Source organism: Mustela erminea, chromosome 14 (genome assembly GCF_009829155.1).
Source record: "Mustela erminea isolate mMusErm1 chromosome 14, mMusErm1.Pri, whole genome shotgun sequence".
Taxonomy (NCBI): Eukaryota; Metazoa; Chordata; class Mammalia; order Carnivora; family Mustelidae; genus Mustela; species Mustela erminea.
The window spans coordinates 35,839,089-35,865,149 of record NC_045627.1 but is presented as its reverse complement, the minus strand read 5'-3'; the positions used below and the strand labels follow the sequence as shown (position 1 = coordinate 35,865,149).

At 43.2% G+C, this 26,061-nt stretch overlaps 1 protein-coding gene and 1 long non-coding RNA gene across 2 annotated transcripts in view; one reads left to right on the top strand and one right to left on the bottom strand.

Moving 5' to 3' along the window:
* The first annotated feature begins 8,414 nt into the window (after positions 1 to 8,414).
* LOC116573449 lies at positions 8,415 to 23,822 on the top strand. The gene is made up of 3 exons (XR_004278796.1): positions 8,415 to 8,658; positions 22,404 to 22,589; positions 23,429 to 23,822. It is a non-coding gene; the product is annotated as an uncharacterized LOC116573449 (long non-coding RNA).
* The window catches only part of HKDC1 (hexokinase domain containing 1), a 42,121-nt gene continuing 25,754 nt past the window's right edge, over positions 9,695 to 26,061 (bottom strand). The window contains exons 11-18 of the mRNA XM_032313596.1: positions 25,265 to 25,410; positions 25,034 to 25,153; positions 20,926 to 21,021; positions 20,674 to 20,773; positions 19,085 to 19,268; positions 16,920 to 17,075; positions 12,575 to 12,808; positions 9,695 to 10,633 (exon numbers count right to left, since the gene is read on the bottom strand). Of these exons, the coding sequence (XP_032169487.1) occupies positions 10,486 to 10,633; positions 12,575 to 12,808; positions 16,920 to 17,075; positions 19,085 to 19,268; positions 20,674 to 20,773; positions 20,926 to 21,021; positions 25,034 to 25,153; positions 25,265 to 25,410 (1,184 nt within the window). The 3' untranslated portion in view covers positions 9,695 to 10,485. The remainder of the gene's footprint in view (positions 10,634 to 12,574; positions 12,809 to 16,919; positions 17,076 to 19,084; positions 19,269 to 20,673; positions 20,774 to 20,925; positions 21,022 to 25,033; positions 25,154 to 25,264; positions 25,411 to 26,061) is intronic.

Sequence of the window (26,061 nt, the reverse complement as noted above, 5' to 3'; positions counted from 1 at the left end):
GCACAAAAAAGATGCTCAAAACCAAGAGTCACTAGGGAAATGCAAATCCACACCTAGTGAGATCCTACTTTGTAACGACTAGGATGGCGGTAATTAGAAAGACTGCCAATAACAAGTGTTGACAAGGACAAGGTGGTAAAAATGCTCCACTACACACACACACACACACACACACTGCTGTGATGGGAATGTCCACAATGCAGCCACTTTGGGAAGCAATTCACTGTTCCTCAAAAAGTTAAAATATAGAGTTAGCATATGGTCCAACAATCCTATTAGTAGATGTATATCCAAAAGAATGAAAATTGTTTGTTTACACAAAAACTTGTTTGCAGATGTTCACAGCAGTGTTATCCATAATAACCAAATGCAGATCCGTCAACTTATAAATGAATAAACAAAACGCACTATATCCATACAATGGAGTATCATTTGGCATTTAATGGAAGGGTTTTTTTTGTTGTTTGTTTGTTTGTTTTTTACAGAGAGAGAGATCACAAGTGGGCAGAGAGGCAGGCAGAGAGAGGAGGAAGCAGACTCCCTGCCGAGCAGGGAGCCCAATGCGGGGCTCGATTCCAGGACCCTGAGATCATGACCTGAGCCAAAGGCAGAGGCTTTAACCCACTGAGCCACCCAGGCACTCCTTAATGGAAGTTTTGACACATGCTACAACATGAAGGAAGCTTGAAAACATTAAGTAAGAGAAGCCAGACACAAAAGGGAACATATGGTATGATTCCATCTTGTAAGTGTTCAGAACAGGTACACCCATAGAGACAGAAAGCTGGGTGTTTGCCTGGGCTAGGGCTCAGGAGGAAGGGAGCGTGGCTGCTAATGGGGATGGAGTTCCTTTTGGGACACTGAAAATGTTCTGGGATTAGATAGTGGTGATGGTTGCATAACTTGATATTTTAAAGAACACAAATTTTTTAAAAGATGAATTTTACATTGCTTGAATTATATCTAAATAAAAAAATTATGTCATTATATTTGAAAAATATGACAATGTAGATACATTCTTGGAAAAATACAACCTAATCAACCTTACTGAAGAAAAAATGGAAAGCCCAGATAGTCTGGTTATTCAAAAAAATTGAAGCAGTAGTTAAAATCTTAACCCAAAGAAAACACAAGTCCTAAATGGCTTTTGAAGTGGATTCTAAAGAACTTTCAATGAATTCTTTGAGAGAATAAAAATTCATTCTGTGAGGCTAGTATACCCACACAAAAACAGTCACAGTATGAAAAAGAAATATGAGAGGTTTATTTCACTCATAAATATAGGTGCAGAAATTCTAAATAAAATATCAACAAATCAAATCCAAGTCATAAAAATGATAATAAACCATGACCAAGATGGGTTTACCTAGCATTGCAGTAGTGCTTTAATGTTATTAAATAGATGTCACTCAACTTTTGTAAGTAAATGAGAAAAAAAAAATTTTTATACCACATCAATAGTGTAGTCAAATAATTTGATAAAATTCAATACCTGTTTGCGGAAACACAAAATGTCTTAATAAGCTATGACTTAAAGAGAACCTATTAAAGCTGATCAAAGTTATTGCTAAAAACACCTAAAAATCTTTCTAGGAGGATGGAGCATAGGCATTGCCTCACAGAGGGCCTGCAGGGGCTCAGGCTTCAAGATCCCCAAGTGGGGGTTGCCGCTGAGTGTGGAAGAGACCCCCCAGCTTTTCCTAATCACTCTGTTTCGGCCTCAGTCCAGCAGCTGCCAGGGTCTGTGGGATCCAACCAGAACTTGCCATCAGGAAAACAAGAAGATATCCCAGGAAATTAGCAAGGGAAAGAGAAAGGAGTGTACCTTGACTACCTCTAAGAGAAAGCAGAGGGACTCTGAGATCACACAGCAAAAGCAGAAGGCAGCTGATGAGAAGTCTGTGCAGATAAGAGAAAAATGCTGAGTGTCTGGAAAGCCCAGCGTGGCTGGCAACTGGGTTTATCACAAGCTCTATGATCGAGATTTTTGTCAAGGGAACAGTCATTGCATATGTTATAACAGATCCCTATACAACTATTTTAAACTTTACAGCTTGTGTTGGTGTGATGTTTCAGACCCGTTCTTCAAAAATAAAACACTAACTGTGCACTGAAAAAAATCATCCTAAATGAAGAAATGTGTAGTTACATACCCCTTAAAATTAGGAGTCCTCACCACTGCCATTTCACGTCAACATCGTACTGTATGATTTAGGTGACATAGACAAGAAATGAAATTAAAAGTGTAGAAATAGAAAGAAAAAACACTAAGCTGATAATATTAGTAGATTATATGACAGTCTATACATAAAATCCAAACTAATCTAAATAACTAGAAATAAGAGATTCCTAAATTTGATCATTTCACTGTGGTTGTGAAAGAGATTATCCTTGTTCTCAATAGATACATGATAAATTATTTAGAGGTGAAGTGTCATGATCTTTGTAATTCACTCTTGAATGATTTTGCAAAACTAGAATATGAGTAGTAAATAATCCCTATTACATATGTATCCACACAGAGAGGGAGATAAAACAAATCTGGCAGATACTATCTATCAGTGAAATTAGGTGAAGGATAAATGGGAGTTCATTGTAACATTCTTGCCCATTTTCCATAGATTTCAGATTTTTGCAAACTAACAAGATACAAGGTTTCCAAAAGTAATAGAAAAGTCTAGTAAGGGGGCGCCTGGGTGGCTCAGTGGGTTAAAGCCTCTGCCTTCGGGCTCAGGTCATGATTCCAGGGTCCTGGGATTAAGCCCCGCATTGGGCTCTCTGCTCAGCATCTCTCTCTGTCTGCCTCTCTGCCTACTTGTGATCTCTGTCAAATAAATAAATAAAATCTTTAAAAAAAAAAAAAAGAAAGAAAGAAAAAGAAAAGTCTAGTAAGGTAATTGGATATAAGATTAATAATAAAAGTCAATTACATTTCTTCCCATTAGCAACAAATTAGGAACTAAGATTTTTTTTAAAGACTGCATTTTTTTTTAAGATTTTATTTATTTATTTGACAGAGATCACAAGCAGGCAGAGAGGGAGGCAGAGAGAGAGAAGGGGAAGCAGGCTCTCTGCCTAGCAGAAAGCCCAATGTGGGGCTCAATCCAGGACCCTGAGATCGTGACCTGAGCCGAAGGCAGAGGCTTCAACCCACTGAGCCACCCAGGCACCCCAAGACTGCATTTTTAATCACAAAATTGTGTCATAAAACTATTGCAAAACTATAAACTACTTAAGAATAAACATAAGAACAAAAGAATGCAAGACCTATATAGGAAATTACAAAGGTTTTTGGAAAACATTTGGAAAAACCTAAATCAATGAAGAGACGACTAGCTAGGAAGAATTAGTATCTTAAAGAGATCATTCTCAGGGTGCCTGGGTGGTTCAGTCATTGAGTGTCTGCCTTCGCGCATCATGCTCCTTGCTGGGCAGGAAGCCTGCTTCCCCTTCTCACTCCCCCTGCTTGTGTTCCCTCTCTCGCTGTGTCTCTCTGTGTCAAATAAATAAATAAAATCTTAAAAAAAAAAAAAAAAGACAGAGAGGTCATTCTCCCGAAATTGATCTACAGAGGCAATGTGAGATCAACACAATTACCATAAGGCTTTTTTGAATTTTGGTTTTTGTAGAATTTAACAAGATGTCATGTCATGTCAGTGGTGAAGGAGAGACTATTTAAGAAACAGAGCTTGTAAAATTAGTTACCTAAAGGGGGGGGGAATAAAATTGGTTTGTAAATTATCCATATTAAAAATCATTTTCACTTGGGTTGAGAACAAATGTAAAAAGCAAAACTTAAATCATTTTAAATTTTTTACGTAATATCTACACCCAACATGGAGTTTAAACCCATAACCCTGAGATCAAGAGTCACATGCTCTACCAAATGAGACATCCAGGCACCCCTCAAAAGCAAAACTTTTTTAAAAAAATATTTTATTTATTTATTTATTTGTTTGTTTGTTTGTTTGTTTATTTGAGAGCGAGACAGAAACAGCATAAGCAGTGGATCCTGACATGGCAGAGCTCGATCCCAGGACCCCTGAGATTATGACCTGAGCTAAAGGAAGCTGCTTAACTGACTAAGACATCCAGGTGCCCTTAAAATTAAACCTTTAAATGTTTTTAGAAGACAATACTGTTGGGGGCACCTGGGTGGCTCAGTGGGTTAAAGCCTCTGCCTTCAGCTCAGTTCATGATCCCAGGGTGGTGGGATCAAGCCCCACATTGGGCTCTCTGCCTGGCAGGGAGCCAGCTTCCTCCTCTTTCTCTGCCTGCCTCTCTGCCTACTTGTGATCTCTCTCTGTCAAATAAATAAATAAAATCTTAAAAAAAAAAAAAAGAAGAAGACAATACTGTTGAAAATTCTTCTGACCTTCAGGGTAAAGAAAGATTGGTTAAGAAACAAAAAAAAAATGCTAACTTTTTTTTTTTTAAGAGAGAGAGTGAGCTATCGAGGGTGGAAGCAGAGAGAGAGGGATAAGCAGAATTCCAGTCTGAGCACAGAACCTGACATTGGGCTCAATCCCACACCCCTGAGATCATGACCGAAGATGAAATCAAGAGTCAGCTGTTTAACCAACTGAGCCAACACAGGTGCCCCCCCCAAATGCTAACTTTTTAAAAAAGATTAAGAATTTTGACAATATTAAGAACTGTGTTCATCAAAACCTTACAGAAAATGAAAGAAGTGAGAAGATATTGGTAATGCCTAAAACTGACAAAAGACTAGATCTATAATATATAAAGAACTCTTATAAATCAAGAAGAAGGAACAAAGAGCCCAATTTAAAAATAGGCAAAAGCCATGACTAAAACATTTCATAGAAGAAGGAAAACATTTGGTCCATAAATATATGAAGAAATGTTAAATATCTGGGAAATACAAATTTAAAAAATTATATACCACTATACACCTATTAGAATGTCTAAAACTAAAAAGACCAACTAATCAATCAATCCATCAATAAAAAGACCAACCAATCCAAGTTTTGGCAAAGATGTGGAAAACTCAAATTCTCGTATACTACTGATGGGAGTATAAAATGGTTCAACTACTTTGGAAAATAGTTTGGCTTTTGTCTAAAAATTTAACTCAATGACCTAGCTATTCTACTCCTAGGTATTTACCTAGGAGAAATGAAAGTAGAGGTCCACACAAAGACTTGTATACAATGATCATAGCTGTCTTATTTGTAATAGCCCAAAACTGGAACCAACCCAAAAATCCACAAAGAGATGAATGGATAAATGAACTGTGGTATATCCATACAATGGAATAGTCAGCAATCAAAGGAATGAAATCAATACTTGCATCAACATGAATGAGTCTCAAAATAAGTATACTGAGTGAAGAAAGTCAGATTTTAAAAGTATACCAACTATATGCTTCATTCTAAAAAATGCAAATTAAATTATATAGAAACAGAGAGCCACTCAATAGTTAACTGAGTAAAAGGAAAGCGAAGCTGGACAGAAAGGAGGAATTACAAAAGGTCACAAGGAGACTTTTGGTGGTGATAGATGATATGTTTATTATCTTGACTGTGGTAATGATGTCATTGCTTAAAATACCAGTTTGCTGGATGTCAAGGAAAAAAGCTTGCTGTAACTTGACTGTAAGAGAACAGAATAATTCCTTTTAGAGAGAAAATCCCTCTTTTTATTCAAATACCTCAATGGGAACATTTTGGCTGGGAAAGGTGAGGTCCCTTGGGCTGGCATAGGGGTGAGCTAACGCTATAGAAGAGTCATTAGCTCTATGAAACAAAACGGTAAGAATTCTTCATTTTATGGGAAGAGTCCAGAATTCTGAGAAGAGGAGGATAGGAAAAGGAAGCCTGAAGAGTATTTGGGGAGAAATCATAATCCATGCAACCAGCAAAGCCTATGGGGAATGACAGTCTGAGAAAAATTCTCTGGGGTGGAGATAGTCATAGAATTTTGGTATCTGATACTCATATTTAAGTTGTTTCCTATTCTGTGAAGTGGTCCCCATTCCACAATCCCCAAGCCTCTAGCTCAGTCTGTTCCAGACATTGGCCTCGAGTTAATGGTGTTTGGGGAATCCAAGAGGAAGGTCCAGTTCCATATATCAGACAAAACAGAGAGAGAGAGACAGAGAGACAGAGAGAGAGAGAGGCAGAAGCTGCAGAAACTGTGACTTCAACTGAGACGAGCGGAAGCAAACTGGAGGCAGGAATAAGAGGAGGAATTGGAAGATGTAAGCATTCCAGTCGGGAATGTTGAAAAATGAGTGGAGACAGGCCTCCCTGCAGTCTGTGGGATAGAGAACTGAACCATTTCACCAGAGCACTAGAGGAAAGAATGACTCCAGACTGGCTAACGTTGTGAAAGGCCACTCTAGACCGTGCTGGCTGTCACAGAGGTAACTCAGCAGGAACTGGGCCACATACAGACAGTGCTGTAAATGCCACCCCCACCTCGAATTGCCCTGTGCTATCAATGCATCACTGCTTTTTAGGTCAGTCCCCCAAACCATTCTGATTCCCTATATTATCAGTAACCTACCTTGCTCTCTCTCTTTCTTATATATTAAAAAAGGAAAAAAAGGAAGAAGATTTTTAGCTTCATTTTCTCACCAGCATCATTCTTTCTCTGGCTGGACAAGAAAGGAATTCAACTCTTCTCCTCTAATTGACCCTCGTAGTTCACCCCAAAAATGAGCTACCAGATCCCTCTACCGTTCCTGACTTGGCCCAAGTCATCCTTGTACTCTCTGTAATGAAATATGGTTCACGAGGAGTTTCAACTGTGAAACAGTACAAGACTGTATATATCAAGACAGTGGAGGTGGAGGGAAGGGGTTGTGAGAAAGGCATTTCTCCCAAATGCCATTCTTTACCGATCCGCATGTCTGGGCAATCAGCTCGGAAAGACCTTTAGGTTGATGTTCCAGGGGATCATACCAATAAGACAGGCCACCTAACAACAGCAACAGCCGTAACGCAACGACTTCACACGTGTACAAGTGGCTCACAGCCAATCCCCGTGTCCATGTATTTAGTTTGTGTGGTTAGCATAACCTTGTTAGATTGTTCTAGCATCCTCCATTCTTAGGGGAGGAAATTGCAGCTCAGAAAGGTTGAATAACATGCCTGATTCTTCTGAGTCCAAACCACACTGCCTCTGCCATCTAAGACGCCCTCCCTGATTGAGTGCCAGGTCTAATAGGTCATTTCAATTGGGGATTATCAACCTAGGCCCCCGAGGGAGAGACCCCCAAAGTGGAGAGTCCCCGAGCTTCTTTGAGACTGATTTTCAATCACTGCTCATCGAAATTCATCATCCCTGTTCCATTTTGGATGCAGGTAACAAACCACAGAACTGGTAGCAGCACCTGGGACTTTGTCTCCGGGAGAAACCATGGCCATTTTCATATCTGCGCTGTTGTTGCAAGTGTCTCAAAATACTGTTTACTCTCATCACGATTTCAGAATTCTGGTTGTTATCAGGTTCCTGCTAGATCTCATTACAGTGCATTAAAAAATAAGCCCATATGTTACTTTAATCACCACTTCAATCTAATAATTGTAATTCAATGCCACTGGCTTCCCTTGTACTCTCATGTATTTTAGGCATTGAGAAGCATTATGTATTGAAGGTATTTATGTCTGTCCTTCATTGCTAGCATGTGAATTCTAATAAAGCAGGAGTGCTGTCTTCTATTCCTCTGAGTCCTACGTGCCTAGAACAGGGCTTGGCATTCACTGGATGATCATTGATAGAAAATTTCACGTGTATAAGGCTCAGGTCCCATTGGGAGAGGCTAAAGAATGAAGAGACTCAAGGGAGAGCCATCAGTTCGGCCACACACTTGTTTGAGCATCCGTCACTCATCCATGTAGAGAATTATCTAACGGTTACTCAATGCCAGTCACTGTGGCAGGCTCCGGGGAAAAGAGGAAAGACGAGATCCAAGTCCTTACTCTCAAAGAGCCCACATTCCAGGTAATGGGAAGAAGCGTACACAAGATATCTGAAGACAGACAAACGGGAATGAGGTCCCTTCTTCTGAAGAGTCAGAGTCATGGGGGAAAATCTAGTTCTTAAATCTATCAGCTCTTTTTAGCCAAAAGGTTACTGGGAGAAACTAACCACAGGGTAGAAATGTCGACTAAGAAGCCCTTCCTAAGAGGAAAAGTCGGGTCCACATGAGGACACTTTACCTTGTTGGTGTGGCTGCTGGTCTTGCCTAGTAAACTTTGAGGAGAAGTTAGCCTTCCATTGCCCCTGGTGTTTCAGGGGCCGGCCTGTCCAAAGACAGCAAGATGGTTGTGTGCCCTCTCTGCAGTTCCGTTCGGATTCAAAGATCCTATGATGCTATCAATTAGTCAGAATGTGCAAGGTTGCCTAGATACCTTGGGGGTTCTTTTCCTGGTAATAGCCCAGAGCTGGGTGAGCTCCTCAAACCTGCCAAACACGTGGTGAGGGGACTAGGTATGGGACAATGTGGTGGCCCGAGTGCCTGCCTCTCTGGGCCAGATCACCCGTCCAGGCGGGAGGGTGAAGGCAAAGACTCCCAGCAGAGGCAGGAGGAAAAGGGACTGGGGGCTGGACGTGTCTTCCCAAGGAAACAGAGAACCCGGGAGAGATAACAAGGACTACAAGGTTTGGGGTTGATGAAGACAAAATCTGGTAAGGTGGAACATTACCCCAAAGAAGCATAACTTCAAAATACAGAAAAATAAGTAAATCCATACAGCATCCCCAGAGGGGTATAATCTTAAAATACAAACCAAAAAAATTCATTTTGGTAAATCTAGGCCCTCGCCACAGCAGTATCTCTCTACACGTTTACTGGATATACGAAAAAGGAGTTCCTAGGGAACCTCAGCTCCCTCACGTGTCCGCAGCCCCAGCCGGCCTCTCTCTTACCCTCCTTCAGTCTCTTCCATCCTGTCTGTCTGAACATCCTGCTTCAACAAATGGCGGCAATTACCACCAGGAATTAAGTACATAAATCAAAATAAAACCGACCTGGGTTTTATTTTGATCTGGGATATTATTCTCTTCAGTCTGTGGCCCATGATAATGGCCTCCACTCTTTCTAAAGAAAATTTCTTGGAACAGTTCATTTTTCAATCATGTCTCCATCTAGTAAGCATTTAGTAAGAACATCATCATCCTGGGTTCACTGGAGCAATACAATAATGTATGTAACAAAAAAATCTTTCAATCTAGGGGCCAGATGAGAAACACATGCAGGAAATCTGGTAATGAGGTAGGAAGTCACAGGTGGTTCAGATGAGGGGGGCATTAAGAAAAAGTGAGGACATCCAGCAGGGAAATGGGGAAGGACAGGCCAAGTCTGATTAGTTCTGGAAGGGAGAATGCAGTCTAACAGGGCAGGTGGGGAGGGCTGAGTTGCAGGAAGGTAGAAGTCAGCTTGGAACCCCAAAGGCCCTCCGGTCAACTTTAGCTGTTCAAAGGCAAGGGCTGTAGGATCACATGGTAAATGCCCCAGTTATGAGAAGTACTTGTTCAAATGAGATTTGGATAAATGGTTGAAGTATTACAAAAGACACTCTGTATATTTCTCCCTGTTGGGAAGAAGTTTGGGTGAGAGAGATGCTCTCAGATACGTCAGTGTCCTTATTCCACAAGCAGGGCATGAAGTTAGCGAGCGAGCCTCCCCAATGAAATACTGATACCTCATGCAAAGATTCTTAGGAAATCAAATATTTTTTATTCATTTACTGGATTTCATATCCCTAACAGTCCTGAAAACAACTACCCACAGTAACAACACAAACCACATGTAAAATGAAAATAGGTGCCCCAAATGGCACCCCTCCCCATCACACACACAACATTGAGAAACAAAATCCTACAGGTGCTGCTATAACTCACTTTAAGCATGAAAAGAGTCCTGCAGGGTTGCCTGGCAACCAACCCTTCTTCATCCTGGGGCTGATACTCCCAGGTCTTTATTCGCTTTCCCTTGTCAGCATGATGAGTTAAGAACAAGTCAGATTAGATCTCCAGTTTATTACATGAATCCCTATCCTTCTCAAAAGGGTATCTGTGAGTGAGGACCCAATCTACTGCAAGCAATGGCTGAAGCATCCCAGTGGAGAGCTCAGCCAGCCAGGCCACGGGGGCAGACTGTGGACATGTTTCTAAGTCCAAAAGCCACGGGACCCAAAGCCATAGAGAACTAGCAGCTCAGGCCTCAACTGAAAAAATCGTTAAAAGGGGATTATTTCAGGCCCAAATGCTTTGATTTTACAAATTGGCCCATTTTGGGTCAAATATGCCAATCAGAAATGTCATTGAATGCCCCTGAAAACAACACCAAGTAACAAAATGCTAGAAGTACCCAAGAACCCAGGGTTCTCTTTTGGCCACCCAGAATGTGAAGTCAGCTAGAAGCTTGCCTGTTGGTCCCTGACCCCAACTCATCTGCCAGAGGAAAGGCTGGCCAGTATCGAAGGCACATCAGGCCCAAGCCCCAAGGAGTTCCTACTTCTCCTTCTGGGCCTGCTGCAACCTCTTGGCCACAGCAGTGATCAGAGCGGCTCCCTTTCCACTCCCGTCTTCTGACAGTATGAGTGTCACATCACATCGAGGAGCCAGTTCCTTCACAGTTTCCTGCAAGATCCGAGAAAAGCTATGAAAGAGAGAAAGAGAAACATCATCAGCACTTACATACATGACCAACATATTTATGAATAATTCCAAACTAGCTTGTTCCTTCCAGATTGCTTCTCCAGGCTTCCCATACCACTTGGTGAAGAGCTGTTTTAATTGTACCTTTTATTGAGCAACTACTAAAGCCAGAGACTATTACCGGTATTTTACATATAGAATATACATACAAAGTGTAATAAATAACAGTTTAAAAGCAATTATTACGGGGTGACTGGGTGGCTCAGGTGAAGCATCTGACTCTTGATTTTAGCTCAGGCCATGGTCTCATGGTCGTGAGATCAAGCCTTCCATCAGGCTCTACGCTCAGCAGAATCTGCTTGTCCTTCTCCCCCCCCCCCTTGGCTCCTCTCCCTGCTCTCTCTCTCTCAAATAAATAAACAAGTAAACAAATAAACAAACAAATAAATAAATAAAAATTTTAAAAAGAAAAAAGGTATGATCATGTGGTTTTTGTCCTTTGGTCCAGTTTTGGTTTAAGAGAGAGGCTTGTTGGTACCACATCAGAAATAAGTGATTCTTGTGGAACCAAAAGTAATGAAAATGTTCTTTAACTAATTTTCCTAGAATGAGAGTCTTTCAACTGCATATTCCATAGTATATATATCACTTCATAAGCAATCCCAGCACCATGGACCAAATTAAATAAAGATGTTTATCCAGGGGTCTCATTTGAGAGGACAGGAAGTTCTGTTCCTATATCCATTTTTATTTCTATAATCCCACTTCTCTTATACCTAAAATCTCAACGCTAAGGATCGACTCTCTTTTGATAAGATGGTCCATTTCCTTTGATTTTAAACTACAGATAAGCCTTAAAGCGTTAGGGTGGAGATGGGGGTGACAGAGGGAAAGCAGTGTGAAGGGCTGGTTACTGAGTTCCAAAACCCTGCCTTCCAGCACATTGACCTTGGTGGTTAGATTGGCTATGGGATGTTTTCTAGTCAATCAGTTATGGATTAAGATTTTAAAAGTCCATATGATTCTAGGAAAGTGATTAACAGTTGATAGCAGACAGCACAGTGAATCAGAAAACCCCAGGTTTTTTAAAAAAATTGATTTCCTTTGTCTTTTTCCCATTAATAGATCAAATGAGATGTCAACAAAATAATAATAAAAACAATAATAATAATAATAAAATAAGTGATTCTAAGGGGAAAAACAAGAAAAGATAGCAGTCCATTATTTCGGATAATGAGCCATCATCATTGGAAGAGCTAATGATCCAGAATTACGATAACAGTATGTTCGTGTATATGTTTCAATATGATTGGAAATCTTTATAAAATTAACACTTTTTCTCTTCACCAAAACAATCTATTAAACATTAAAGAAAAATAATAGCTTTCAAAAAAAAAATAACAGCTTTAATGACTGACATTTTTGTGATGTGCCATACACTCTACACACACTGTTTAACTTTGCCCTCATGACAACCTATGAGGTAGGTAAGATTTTTGTCATCATTTTACAGATTAAGAACTGAGGCTCAGAGATGGTAAGAAACTGGGCCTAGGTCTCCCAGCTTCTAAGTGGTGGCGCCAGGATTCAAACTTACATTAATCCTTCTGTCCACTGGCTCTGAGCTAAGAAAATTATGACCTGTTCATACTTGACAAATGCTGTGTGCGGTGCAAAATACTCAGTTCTCATTGCTTCCCCGTGAGGTCTGGTGGGAGTAGTTAGAACTAGTCACATGCATTTGTGGAGCACTGGGACCTCAATCCTTATGCAGTCCTACAAGGTGGAGATTACGACTGCCTCGAGAAGCATGGGGTCCAGAGAGGATGGTGAATACTCCCACATCCTAACCATTGGGGAGAGAGCCCTGCAGGCTCACACTTTGTCTGTTAGATAGAGTGGGGTCCATGCCCTCCCATCCCGGCCTCTCCAGCGCACTCACTGCGGGTGCAGCTTGTACAGGGTGCCGTCCACTCCCACAGTGATGTTCAAGTACTCTAGGCCCTGGTCTTCCCTCCTTTTCTCCACGATGGCAGCCAGGCCGGCACCGTAGAGCTGGGCCGCCCTCCGGGACACGGCTCCGCACACCTCTTTCACCACGATGCTGTCCTCACATGTGCTGTCCAGGCCCAGCTGCTGCAGAATCCTCCTGACCTGGAGGAGGGCCAGCCGATCGCTGCGGGCAAGCAGAGCGGGACATCAGGACCTGCTTCCCAGAGCCCTCAAACCTGCTCCACATGGTTCACAACCCTGCAGCCTCCAATGCCCCAGGAGGAAGGAGGGAAAAATTATCCAGGCAATGGCTAAGTTAGCGCAGAATGCCACAGAAGCTGGGACTCAAAGAAGCCTGCGATCTGCCTCCCTGAGCCCTCGGAAGTCCCACCACCTTCCAGAAATAAAGTGTGGACACCTCTGTGTTAGGCATGTTCAAACCTATTATCTCACTAGAAGTTCTTATTAGATTCAGCAACTAACACATCTGGTGTGTGTTTTCCAAAGAGGAATCTGAGGTTCACAGTGCTAGAGACATCCACAGAGAGTCGAGAGCAGGGATTCAAGCACCCGCCTTCTCACACCCAGTCTAACCTCTCCCACTAAGCATGGGAGCTCCCACTACTTGGGCCCTGTTCAACTGGAGGCCAATTTTCCTTCCCCTTAACTTTTTCTAATTTTCTGTTTTTTCTTCCCGACTAGACTACGTGCTCTATGAGGGTAATTCTGTTCTCAATAGAAACCAGCATAGGGCTGTGTACATTCAATGGGGGAAGAGAATAAATTAATAAACAATGTAAAATCAGCACCTTAGTGAACAGGAACCCGCCCACTGGACCATAAGCACAGAAGCACCTGCTCTGGGGACAGGCTGCCCTCAAGTCTAGACCCTGATTATCTCCCAGGGAACTTAAGGAGCTCTGACTTCCAAGCTACACAATGTAAAATTATATCCTTGACTGTCTCAGGGAATATGTATCAAGGGAGAAAAATTGAGAAATAACCCTTCTGGCCATAGAGTGGATTCAACAGGTAAATGGTGGTGTAGTCAGATAATAGAATCCTTTGTAGATCCCAATGATGAGCTTGCATAAGAATGTTTAATGCAAATGTTCACAACATATTAAGTGAAAAAAATAGATGGTAAAATGCTATGTACCATATGATCTTGGTTTGGTTTTGTTTTTGAATATTTGTCTTTGCTCAGGAAAATAAAAGGGCAAAAGGAAATCTATTTAGATTCTGGTAGGATTATGGTAGTTCTTACTTTCTTCCTTTTGCTTTTTTTTTTTTTTTTTTTTTTTAATTTAAGTAATCTCTACACCCAGGGAACCTGGGTGGCTCAGTCAGTTAAGTGTCTCCTTCAGCTCAGGTCATGATCTCAGGGTTCTGAGATAGAGCCCTACATTGGGCTCCCTGGTCAGTGGGGAGTCTGCCTCTCCCTCTCTCTGTTCATGCTCTGTCTCTCTTTCTCTTTCTCTCTCAAATAAATAAATAAAATCTTTTTTAAAAAAAAGTAATGTCTATACCCAACTTTGGGACTTGAACTCACAACCACTAGACCAAGAGTCACATACTCTTCCGACTGAGCCCAGCCAGGTGCCCCTTCCTTTTGCTTATGAATGAGTAATATTTGTATAGGATGAAAAAAAGTGGATTTTTTTTCAGTATATAAAATAAAAAAACCTGAAATTCTTTCCACAGCTTGGCGACCACAGTTAACCCAGCTCACCTAGTTCACCTAGCCCATTAGTTTACCTAGCTCACCTAGTTCACCTAGCCCCTCACAGTTTACCTAGCTCACCTAGTTCACCTAGCCCATCACAGTTTACCTAGTTTACCTAGCTCACCTAGCCCATCACAGTTTACCTAGTACTTTCATGTACATTCCCCTACTTGACCATTGATTGGGTCGATCATTGGGGTTAAACAGTAGAGCATTTATCCTCTATAATGAAAGAAATTGTCATCCAGAGAGGTAAAGCGACTTGCCCCAGCTCACACAGCACAAGCAATCTTAAACTCAGTCTCGGAGGTAAGCCCAGGATTCCCCCCAAGGTCCCTGGTACATCCATTGGACAATGTGCTTTGAAATGGGCCACAGTGCGCATAGCACCTCCCATTCCCAACTGGCATGACATTGGATATGATTTTTATTCCATGAAGTTTAAAAATACATAAAATACCTAGAAACTGGAAATCAAAGCATCCAAAGCAGATGCCTTTGGTGTGCCAGAAGCAAATATTCCTAGAGGCATATAGGTCCTGCTAACTTACCCTTGTCAAGGGACATCTTCCTTTGTACTCAGGCAAAAAAAAAAAAAAAAAAAGGCAAAGATAGTCCATCTGCTTATCTCTTGCACAGGAGGAAGAAACCATTTTCCCCCCTGCAGCAAAAGAAGATCCTCTGGTCATCAAAGGCGATGACTTTTAACTTTGAATCTAACGGGTTGAAGCCAGACCAAAAAAATAAATAAATAAAAGGATGCTGGGTATCTGCTGATCAACATTTCTGAAAACACAAAATTGCTGCTGCTGTTACTGATTCTACCTCCATCTCCTTAGACAGCAAGATCTGCTCTGCAGATTTCTCTCATTAAGTACACTGCTTTCACTTCTAAAGAGTTTTCCTTGTCTCCCAAAGTGGTATTTGGCTTGCTGGCATCTGGCCATAAAGACCAGTAAAATTAACTGAATGAATGCAAATTGACAGAAATTCCAAATACAAAATCTCTAATAAGAACCAGTGCTGGTAGGAAAAGCAGCGAAACCAACACATTTGTACATCACTGGTGGTAGTGGAAACCAGAACTATCTTTTTAAAAGTGTGTCCATAGGGAAATGCTTCTTTTAACCAAATGCTTCTACTCCTAAGGAAATAATTTGTGAGATGCAAATGATAACACAAGAAGAATAATTATGGTATTGCTCAGAATTGCAGAAATCCATAAATTATAAGCTAGACATCTTATATTAAAGGGAAAGTTTAGTAAATTACAGTAGAGCAATATCATATAACATCACGCAGCTATTTAAAATGATAATTATACCAAAGAATTGAGAGGAGGAAGTTTCTCTTTCTAGAAGTATTCCAGCTAGAAAATGCCGGAGTATTAGCATTAACTTACCATCATTTTACAATCACAGATCTAGGCAATGAGCATCAATGACTGCTAACAACATAAAAGAGACAGAGATAGAAAATTCAATGCCACTTATGACATATTCTTGTCCAAACTTCAACACTGAATCTAACCAGGCATCTCGGTCTTCTTGTGAGTTTCCAAGAAATACAAGGGAGAGAAAAATGCTAAAAGTGAAATCAGCAAAATCTAGAACACAGGAAACTTCTAGGATACAGTTTCCTCATCAAATGTACTCCAAGGGGAAACAAAAGGAGAAATCTATACATTAAAAGAGATTTTTAAAAGACATATCAACCAGCTGCACCGTATGGACCTTGTTTGGATATGGACGCAAACAAATGAACTGTAAAAACATTATTTTTAGGCAATCTGGAAAACAGAAACACTGGCAGGATATTAATTAATTAATCCAGCTTGGGGGTGGGAAAAGCAAGAGTATATTAATGGACTGAGTCTGGCTGTGAGTTGATCATTGTTGAAGGTGGTGATGCAAACATTAGAATCATTTTACCATTCCCTCACTCTTATATATGTTATAATTTTTCATAATAAAAAATAAAATAGAAAACCAGAATTATAACGGAAAATTGCCATGTACAAACATATAAGAATGATATATATATATAGAGTGATATATATATATATCAATAATATATAGAATGATATATAATATATAGAATAATATATAGAATGATATATTATATATATATAGAATGATATGTGTGCTATGATTGTAATTACTAAAATATGTTTACACACATTGAAAACCTTGGAAGGGAATATGCAAAAATCAAAACAGTTATAGTTAGTTGCAAGCATATGGGTGATTTTTTTAAAGGTTTTTTTTTTTTTTTCATATTATGGACACATCACCTTTTCAGAAACAAAAAAGGATCAGTTTTTTCAGCCTAAGCTAACCCCTGTGTTAACAGTTCGGTAAGCTTAGGCCTAGGCATGCGACGGGCGCTTTGACTGTGTGCTATGGTTCCCCATGCTGCTAGAGAGAGCAGCTCCAGAAAGAAACCTTTTGCCCAGCCAGGCCCTTCATGTCTTTATTTTTAAATCTCAAGTCTGCTGGACACCAGCCTGACAGCAGCACATTCCAGTGAGGGCCTCTCACATGAGCACGTGAACTTGATCCCACATTACCTTTCGATCTGAGACAGGAACTTGGTTTCAAATATGCCCCTGGTCCGGAGACGCTCTGAAATCTGCCCACGGAAGAGGAGACCCTGCTTGGTCAGGTCAATCAGGATCTGCCGCACAATCTCCCCCAGGTACATCCCACTGGTCATTTTCTCATATCTGTTTGGAGAATATGGATAAGCAGGAAAGTATGAGCAGGAAAATCAGCCCTGGTGAGTGGTTCACGAAAGGACCATGGGTCTGGGTATGGAAGGTAGACCACTGGCATCCAACAGCCGCCTGGTTTGGGATGGTACAGAGTGGGCAGTAGGCCCAGAGAAGGGCAATGCAGAAGTCTGCATGATGTGGGACAGCCAGTCTTTGGAGCCCTGTGGACCAGGAGGAAGGCAGGTCCCCGCACTGCCCCATGCTGGGCACAGGAGCAAGTACTGTGAGCCATCATCTGTAAAACAGAGAGCAAAAGCCTGATCCTGCAGGAGTGTTGGGAGGCCAGCATCTGGTCCACAGCGGGCACTGAGTGAGTTCCTTTCCAGGTCCCAGAGCCAGTTCTCCCTGGCTTTGTGTTATGAATCTGGTTTACTAGATCCCCCTCGGCTTTGCATTTGAAGAAATCTGTTCCATTGGAGATTCTGCTCTGTGAAATACTATACTTAAACTCCACACACCAGGAGATCTTGAACATGTTGGAAGGGAGCCAAACCCCCCTTTTAAACCAGGCTATGAGCTCCCTGAGGGAAGAAACAAGAGTAGAAGGGACTTTGTAACCAGCAGGCCCTGACCAGGCACTGACCAGACACTGTGCACAGGTTGGTGAGACAGTGTCACTAACAGTGATGAGGTGCTGGGCTGCCTAGGTGGCTCAGCCGGTTAAGCGTCTCCCTTTGGTTCAGGTCATGATCCCAGGGTCCTGGGATTGAGTCCCACGTTGGGCTCCTTGCTCAGCAAGAAGCCTGCTTCCCTCTCCGACTGCTGTTCCCCCTTGTACTCTCTCTCTCTCTCTCTCTCTCTCTGACAAATAAATAAAATCTTAAAAAAAGAAGAAGGCGGCACTTGCCCCTTAAGAAGAGCCATGATACTCAAATGTCCCAAGCTGGGATTCAGAGATAAGGTCCCTTCTTTTTGGAGTAAGCCCTGATTCAGCTGAGCTCCCCACAGCTCATCTTCCTCCTAGCTACAAAGACTAGTGCTAAAGGAAGCCCAAGGATGATTAAGGCTAGCGCTGGCCTTCCCCAGGTATCTCCTTGTATGGATACTTGGTTCTTGGTTCCACAGCTACAAGGTGTCTGTGGCCCACATATCCCATTACATTTCCTATCTGTTCAACTTCCCCACTGGGATATCATCATCATGATAAATCTATATTTTCATCTTATTTTATATACTAAGACACTGAGCTTCATTATGACAAAGACCATATGGCCTCATAGTAAAACATTTACAATCTGGTCCTTTACAGAAAAAGTTTGCCAACACCTGCTGTCATGGAAGGCCCTGAGTTAATTATCAATTCCTAGCACATTTCTTCTACCCCTACCTGCCCCTTTCTCTTTTCCTCGAGAAGCTAGATGAGAACACAAGCAAAAATGTACTCATTTTTTTTTTTTTTAAAGAATCATTCGTTGGTTTCCCTATTTTTGGTACGGCTAGTAATGGGAATCTCTCTCCCCAGTGACTGTGGCCCCTGGTGGGACATGACATCATGACTGAGAACCAGTGCTCCCATCTGCCACCCGCTGTCACTTCCCTACCCCCAGAACAACAGAGGTCACCAACCTGGTAGCAGCCCTTGAAAGGCTGAGGATGTTGACCTCTAGGATGTCCTAGAAGCCCACCCTGAGCAGGTCCACTGAATCAGCATGCCCCTGCCCTGTAACACTTGGCCCACAGTGAGTGAACTTGGTGACTGTGTTTAAAACACTTCTAAAGCCACCCTAGACCTTATGGTACCTTATGGTAATTAGAAAAAGTCACCCCTTCTTTCTACTCCTTGGAAACTTGTCCTGTATTTTGCTTTTGTTCCAATAAGACACATCACTGACCTCTGATGGGGACGTATAATTAAAATACAATGCTATAGCGGCTACGATATGAATGTAGTACCCCTCCCTCGGTCTGATAAAGTCATACAGTGCACACCCTGCTTACATAAACACACTGGCCCTCCTCACCTCTGTTTGCCAGGGTTCAAGGACCCCTCATCCACCTCCTTGTCATACTGGGTCCGGATGTCATCTAAGCAGCCATTATCTCCAAATCCCCCCCATTCCGTGTTAATGCACATCTTCCCTTCGTCCCCCTCCAGCAGTTCGATGTTCCTCATCTCCTCCATGTAACACATGTTGCTGCCTGTTCCTGAAAGGAATCATGAAGGGACTTTAGTCTCAAGAGACATCCCCAGGCCCTAAAGAGGCAGAGGAGGGCAGTGGAGAGGAATTTAGGCTCGGAGTCAGATACGACTGGGTGTGAATGCCAGCTTTACCCTCACAACACAGGGATTACAGGCAAGAATCTCATCTTTCAGAGGTCCATCTTCTTCATCTATAAAAAGGAAATAATCCCTGCCTTATAGGGTTGTTCTAAAGAAAACAACAAGATGCTTCCTCCACACAGTATGTGGTACAAGAGGACGCCATCCTCCCCCTCCTCCTCACCATCGCATCAGATCATCTCTTTCCTATCCTCACCATTACTGTGAAGCTACAGGCACCCAAAATGGGCTCCCAAGTAGTCATGCTTAGCAGCCAGAGCTAGAAGGGACCGTGAGGAATTATCTAGTCTTGGAGATATAAACATTGGTGTCTGTGGCCACCTTCTCTCTCCTTTGCCCCTGACCTGATCTCAGAACTATTCTCAGTGCAACAGTCCAGGCAACTATTATGTTCAATCAAACAAGTCTCACCCCATTGCCCTCATAATTCTAGCCTGACCCCTACCACAGATGAAGAAACTCAAGTCCAGGCAGAGTGAGTAACCTGTCCATCATCACCAAGTGGATAAGAGTTCCAGTGAGATGAAACCTCTTAGCTGGCCTTGGAAGTATCTCACTATATCCCCATCTCCTTGTTCTACCCACTGCTCCCCTTCAGGAAGCCCAGACAGACAACTGGAACAACTTTCCCCGATTCTGTCATGACTAACCTGTGCCTGTCACTTGCTATGCTCATCGCCTCTGTCTTTACCAGTTCAAACCCTACCCATCTCCTTGCCAATTAGAAAGTCAGCCCTCTGAAATCCATCCTTGCCCTTAATCACTGCCAGAATTCTCTCAAAGTCCCCTCAAATGCCTCTATCACATGTCAGGCCACCCCCTTCCCTTCTAGGTTTCTTTCCAGCTCTTTCCCGTCCTGCATGCCCACAGCCAGAAGAGGTCAGCTAACAGAGGAGATGTACATCAGAGCTGCATGGAAATCAGCCCCAAGCCAAGAGCGGTCTCTTTATACTCCAGATTATCTGCCCCCAAACCCTAATTTGAAAATCTCGTCTTTCTGTGTCATTCTCCTTCCTCAACAAAAAGACAACGATCGCTTAGGGCTCTTAAGGAGAAAGATAATAAGTAAAGTCTTAGAAATTAGGAAACCTGGACTCCTGATCTTAACTTCATCTCTGCCATGGACAAAGCTGGCTTTAGAGCATCTGTGTAATGGAACAATGTTCCATCCACGCCAGCCCCACCCCGGTCCAGCCTCACACCATGTAAAAAGGAAACCACCAGAAGATCAGACATGAGTAGTCTAATGGGACATGCCTGACCACTTACCTGCAATCAGGCCAATCTCACAATTAGGATCTTCATGGCCGCAGGTCATCATGGTCCCCACTGTGTCATTCACAACTGCAACTATGTCCAGGTCGAACTCCTGCAAAGGAAGCAGCCATACTGTAAAGTTGGGTGTGCACACCAGGTAGTGTCAGGAGGGGTGTATCAGCCCAAGGGGGGCACAGGGTGGCAGAGCAAAGGGGCCTGGGAAAAGGCGCAAGGTCAGGCATGAGCCTCAACACTGTAACATACATTTCTCCTCTTGATGGCTTCCCTGAGCATGTCCACCATGTCTTCCCCTTCACAGTCAGTGGCCTTGAAGCCTTTGGTCCACTCAATGAGTGTTGCCTGAAGGAGAGGAGGAGAAATTCATTTGAGCAACAGTTTGCTGGGACCACTGCCCAACCTCAGCATCAGAAAGATGCAAAGTGCTGTGGTCGGCTGCTTGTCACTAGGCCTGGGTCATCGTGATTCCATGTTTAATTCAACCAAGGACAGATGAAGATGTGATTAAAGTTAAAAGCTACAACATATCCATCAAAGCATGGTTCCACAGTGAAAAACTAGAGGCAGCCTATCGTTCTAATGATAGAGATCTATTATCTTGTGCATGAATATAGAAAATATTAAACAGTCATAAAAAATCAGGCTGTCAGAGAACAGTGAACGTTAGAGAAAGATGGTCACCACACACTGTAAAGTGAACACACACTAAACAAATACAGATTTTATTCTTTTAAAAACCACACAGACACATGCATGCATGCACACACACACATTTATATCTAGAAAAAGGTATGCAACAATGCCTATCCCAGGAAGTTGACAAGGGTTCTCTCTGGGTTCAAGATTATGGGTGCCTTTTATTTTTTATTTGTTTATTTATTTTTTTTTAAGATTTTATTTATTTATTTGACAGAGAGAGATCACAAGTAGATGGAGAGGCAGGCAGAGAGAGAGAGGGGGGAAGTAGGCCTCCCGCTGAGCAGAGAGCCCGATGTGGGACTCGATCCCAGGACCCTGAGATCATGACCTGAGCCGAAGGCAGCGGCTTAACCCACTGAGCCACCCAGGTGCCCCTATGGGTGCCTTTTAGTCTTTCCTTTTTGTGTGTCCATATTTTCTAGTTTTCCCAAAGTTCGCTTGTATAATTTTTACAATATTGAGAAAAAGTATTTTTCATTTTTAAAAGATTTTCTGTATTTATTCACGAGAGACAGAGAGAGAGAGGCAGATGGAGAAGTAGGCTCCCTGCTGAGCAGAGAGCTCGATGCAGGACTCGATCCCAGGACCCTGGGATCATAACCTGAGCCGAAGGCAGATCTGAGCCACCCAGGCACCCTATTTTTCATTTTTTAAGAGAAAGCCCAAGTTTACACTCCTATCCAGAGGTGGAGTTAGTCTAGCCTCAGGCTCTGCAGCCTGAGCTGGAGGTGGGGTGAGGGCAGGTCTAGCTGGGGTGTCTAGGCCAAGAGAGCTGCTGGGGTGGGAGCAGGAGTGAACAGCTCTGACAGCAGTGCCCTCACCCTCATGGGCTAGATGGCCATCTCACCCTGGGCCTCTTAGCCCTGGTCTCCCTCCTTCTCTCCAAGTCCTTGGGGAGTTCGGCTCCCTTGTCCCTTCACTGATGGATGTATGCAGAACACCAGAGATTCACCACCCACAGTTGAAAATGTTGCTGTTACACAAAAAATAATATATTTTTAAAAGTCTTTCTTTTTTCTCCCTAGCCATCAGTGGCTTTGCTCCCAGCTGTCCATCTGTCTCCCCCTCCCTCTTAACAGAGTATCCATGAACCTGTCAGAACTCCTGGGAGAGGCCTCGAGACCCAGTATCCTGGGTCAGGAAGAGCTGCTGTGCCTGGGGGTTCATTGATCATTCAGGACTGTGGACAGCTGCACACAGCTGTCTTAATGGTATATTAATTTTTAATGGCAGCAGTCATACAGTAATATGTTACCCTTGTAAAAAATTAAAGTGTTACTGGTAAGGACAAAGTCCCCTTTAACTGCCCATCCCCCCAGTCTGAGAGGTAACCTCTACTCTCAGGCTGATAGGACTCCCTCCAGACCTCTTTCTCTCCGTTTACGTTATTTTAAAATAAATTCACACTGTGTCTGGACTAGTGGAAATTGTTTTCTTACTTAATAATGTGTCTTCTAGACCTTTCCAGGTCAGTTCATGTGGATCTGCCCCATGTCTTCACCGAGCAGAATATTCCTCAAATATAATTGCGTAGAAATAAAGAATACTTATGAAATAAGTACTATTTTTATCTCCAGTTTTTAAATGAGGAAACCAAGGTCCAGAGAGGCTAAACAATTTGCCCACAGTCATTCAGTCAGTAAGTGGAGAAGCCAAGATTCAGCTTCCAGACCCACGCTCTCGCTCTGTTCCTCCCAGTCCGGTGGGTAGCATCCGCGAAGCACTTAGAACCGTGTCCGGCACTGAGCACCACTACGTGTGTGCCTGGTAAATGCAGATCAAGCAAGTAATTCCTTATGATGGCTCTGCAAGTGTCTTCAGTCACCCTCTGCTGCCATGGGAGCGATTTCTCATGTTTCATTATTAAAAGGGGTGCTGTAGTGAACATCCTTCATCACTCCTTCTCGGCACATGTTTGAAAAATGGAATCTTGAGAAATGGATATTCTGGCTCTTAGCCTTCTGGCATTTTTAATTTTAAGAGAGCTAGGTGTGTGACCAGATATTTCAGCCTTTTAAACCCCTGTCTCCCCATTCTCTGATTTAATTAGGGCAGGAAGGAGCTGCTGGCATGGGTGTTTCCATGGTGTTCTCAGAGCCCTGAAGAGATCTGTTCCCGTTCTGATTTTGTACCAACCCATCAGACAAGACCAGTGTGGCTCAAGCTTCTCATACCCAAAATGAGATGGGATAGAGAAGAGAGTGGAATGCGTACAACAAGGACATTATTTCTTGACTTGCAGGTTTTAATTATATATATAGGTGTATTGTGTATTACAGCCAAGATGGTTTCAGGACATTGGTTTTGGGTGCTGGTCTCCCCCAGAGGCAAAATGCAAGAGCCTGGGCTCTCACACCAGTGTCCTGGATTGGAACCTTCCACCACAGTTTATAGATGTGGCAACTTGGACAACTGACTTAACCTCTCTGAGCCCCTGTTTTACTTTCCCACAACACAATGATTAAAAATAGTGTGTATAGTGGCGCCTGGGTGGCTCAGTGGATTAAAGCCTCTGCCTTCAGCTCAGGTCATGATCCCAGGGTTCTGGGATCGAGCCCCACATCCCTGCTCAGCAGGGACCCTGCTTCCTCCTCTCTCTCTCTCTGCCTGCCTCTCTGCCTACTTGCGATCTCTATCTGTCAAATAAATAAACAAAATCTTTAAAAAAAACTAGTGTGTATAAATATAGTGATCCAAAGGGGCACGTGCACCCAAATGTTTATAGCAGCAATGTCCGCAATAGACAAACTATGGAAAGAGCCTAGATGTCCAATAACAGATGAATGGATAAAGAAGATGTGGGGGGTGTATATATATATATATATATATATAAAACGGAATACTATGCATCCATCAAAAGAAATGAAATCTTGCCATTTACAATGATGTGGGTGGAACTAGAGGGTATTACGCTGAGTGAAGTAAGTCAGTCAGAGAAAGACAATTATCATATGATCTCCCTGATATGAGAAATTTGAGAGGCAGGGCAGGAGGCCATGGGGGTAGGGAGGGAAAAATGAAACAAGATGGGACTGGGGAGGTAGACAAACCATAAGAGACTCTTAACCTCAGGAAACAAACAGGGTTGCTGGGGGGTGGGGAGTAGGAGGGATGGGGTGGCTGGTTCTGGACATTGGGGAGAGTATGTGCTTGGTGAGTGCTGTGAATTGTGTAAGAATGATGAATCACAGACCTGTACCCCTGAAGCAAGTAATACATTATATGTTAATTTTTTAAAGTAAAAAAAAAATAGTGTGTATACATACAAGGAACTATTTCCTAAAGGTGAAAATAGAACATAAGAAATGGAAAACATGACGGGGCACCTGGGTGGCTCAGTGGTTTAAGCCTCTGCCTTCAGCTCAGGTCATGATCTCAGGGTCCTGGGATCGAGCCCCACATCGGGCTCTCTGCTCGGTGGGGAGCCTGCTTCCCCCTCTCTCTCTGCCTGCCTCTCTGCCTACTTGTGATCTCTCTCTGTCTATCAAATAAATAAATAAAAATCTTTAAAAAAAAAAAAAAGAAAGAAAGAAATGGAAAACATGAAATAGTTCAAAGGCTTGGTTACGTTTCCTCAGCCCCAGACCCTGTGAGAGTCTTCTCGGGGAGGAGGGAAGCGCGCCAGGCTGCCTCCAAGTCTACAGGGCTGTCCCACCTTGTCGATGCTTGTCTGTCGGCAGGGAAAGGAGAACGTGAAGCCCAGAGGCAGCTGGGCTCCCTTGAGGCCCATGTAGTCCAGGAAATCGGCGATGCACTGCACAATGTGGTCGAACAGCTGTGGGGAGAAAGGGGCAGTCGTTCCTGGCCAACAGCAACACAGGGCAGTGGGGCGGCAGGCCGGCATCCCGGCATCCCGGGGTGTGGAACTCCCCCAACCCGCCTATACCTCCTCGCCAGTGCCCTGCATGATCTCCAAGGGGATGGCAAAGATCTTGTTGTACATTCGCACCGACCTCCGTCCACTTCTGATCTTTACCAGGAGGACCCGGAAGTTGGTTCCCCCCAGATCCAGGGCCAGGAACTTTCCTTTCTCTGAGGGGGGAAAAAGTGGGCGCTGAGTTCCTCCAGCATGCACAGAGCAGGGGCTGGTGTGGAGGCACTGAGAGGAAGAGGAGCTGCCGACCCAGAGCCGACTCGGAGCCTTCTCCTTGGGGGCCCCCGAGCCAGAGGAGAGTGGCAGTCCCCCAGCGCAGCCTCCAGGCCCTGGACAGCGCTTTGAGCCTGTCCAAGGCCAGTCCGCTTTTCTTGTTACCTGGTAGAGGCTGCATATGATGCTTAAGCTTAAGGAGCCTCTGAAGGCGAATCCAAGTCAGGCTACACTGACCACAGTGAAATCTGGGGAATGTTTCCATCCTGTCTCTATGGCCTACAGGAGTTATTCCCCATGAGCATGAAAGAGTTCTTCCTGCCCCCTGCTTGTCCCACATGTGGATTCCCACACCTGCTCCTGACCCACAAGAAGCCATGTCAAGGCCAGCCCCCCATTACCATCCAGGGCCACCCCAACAGTATCTCTCATTTCTCTGACATGGTGGAGCATCAGAGCCTGTCCTATGTGACCTTTCACCTTGCCCTCTGCCTCCCTCATTCTGTTCTGTCCTCACTGTTCATTCTGCTGGTTCCTGAATTTACTAAAGACATAACCCCCAGCCAGCCCTCTAAAGCCTTCTCCCGATTTTCTTC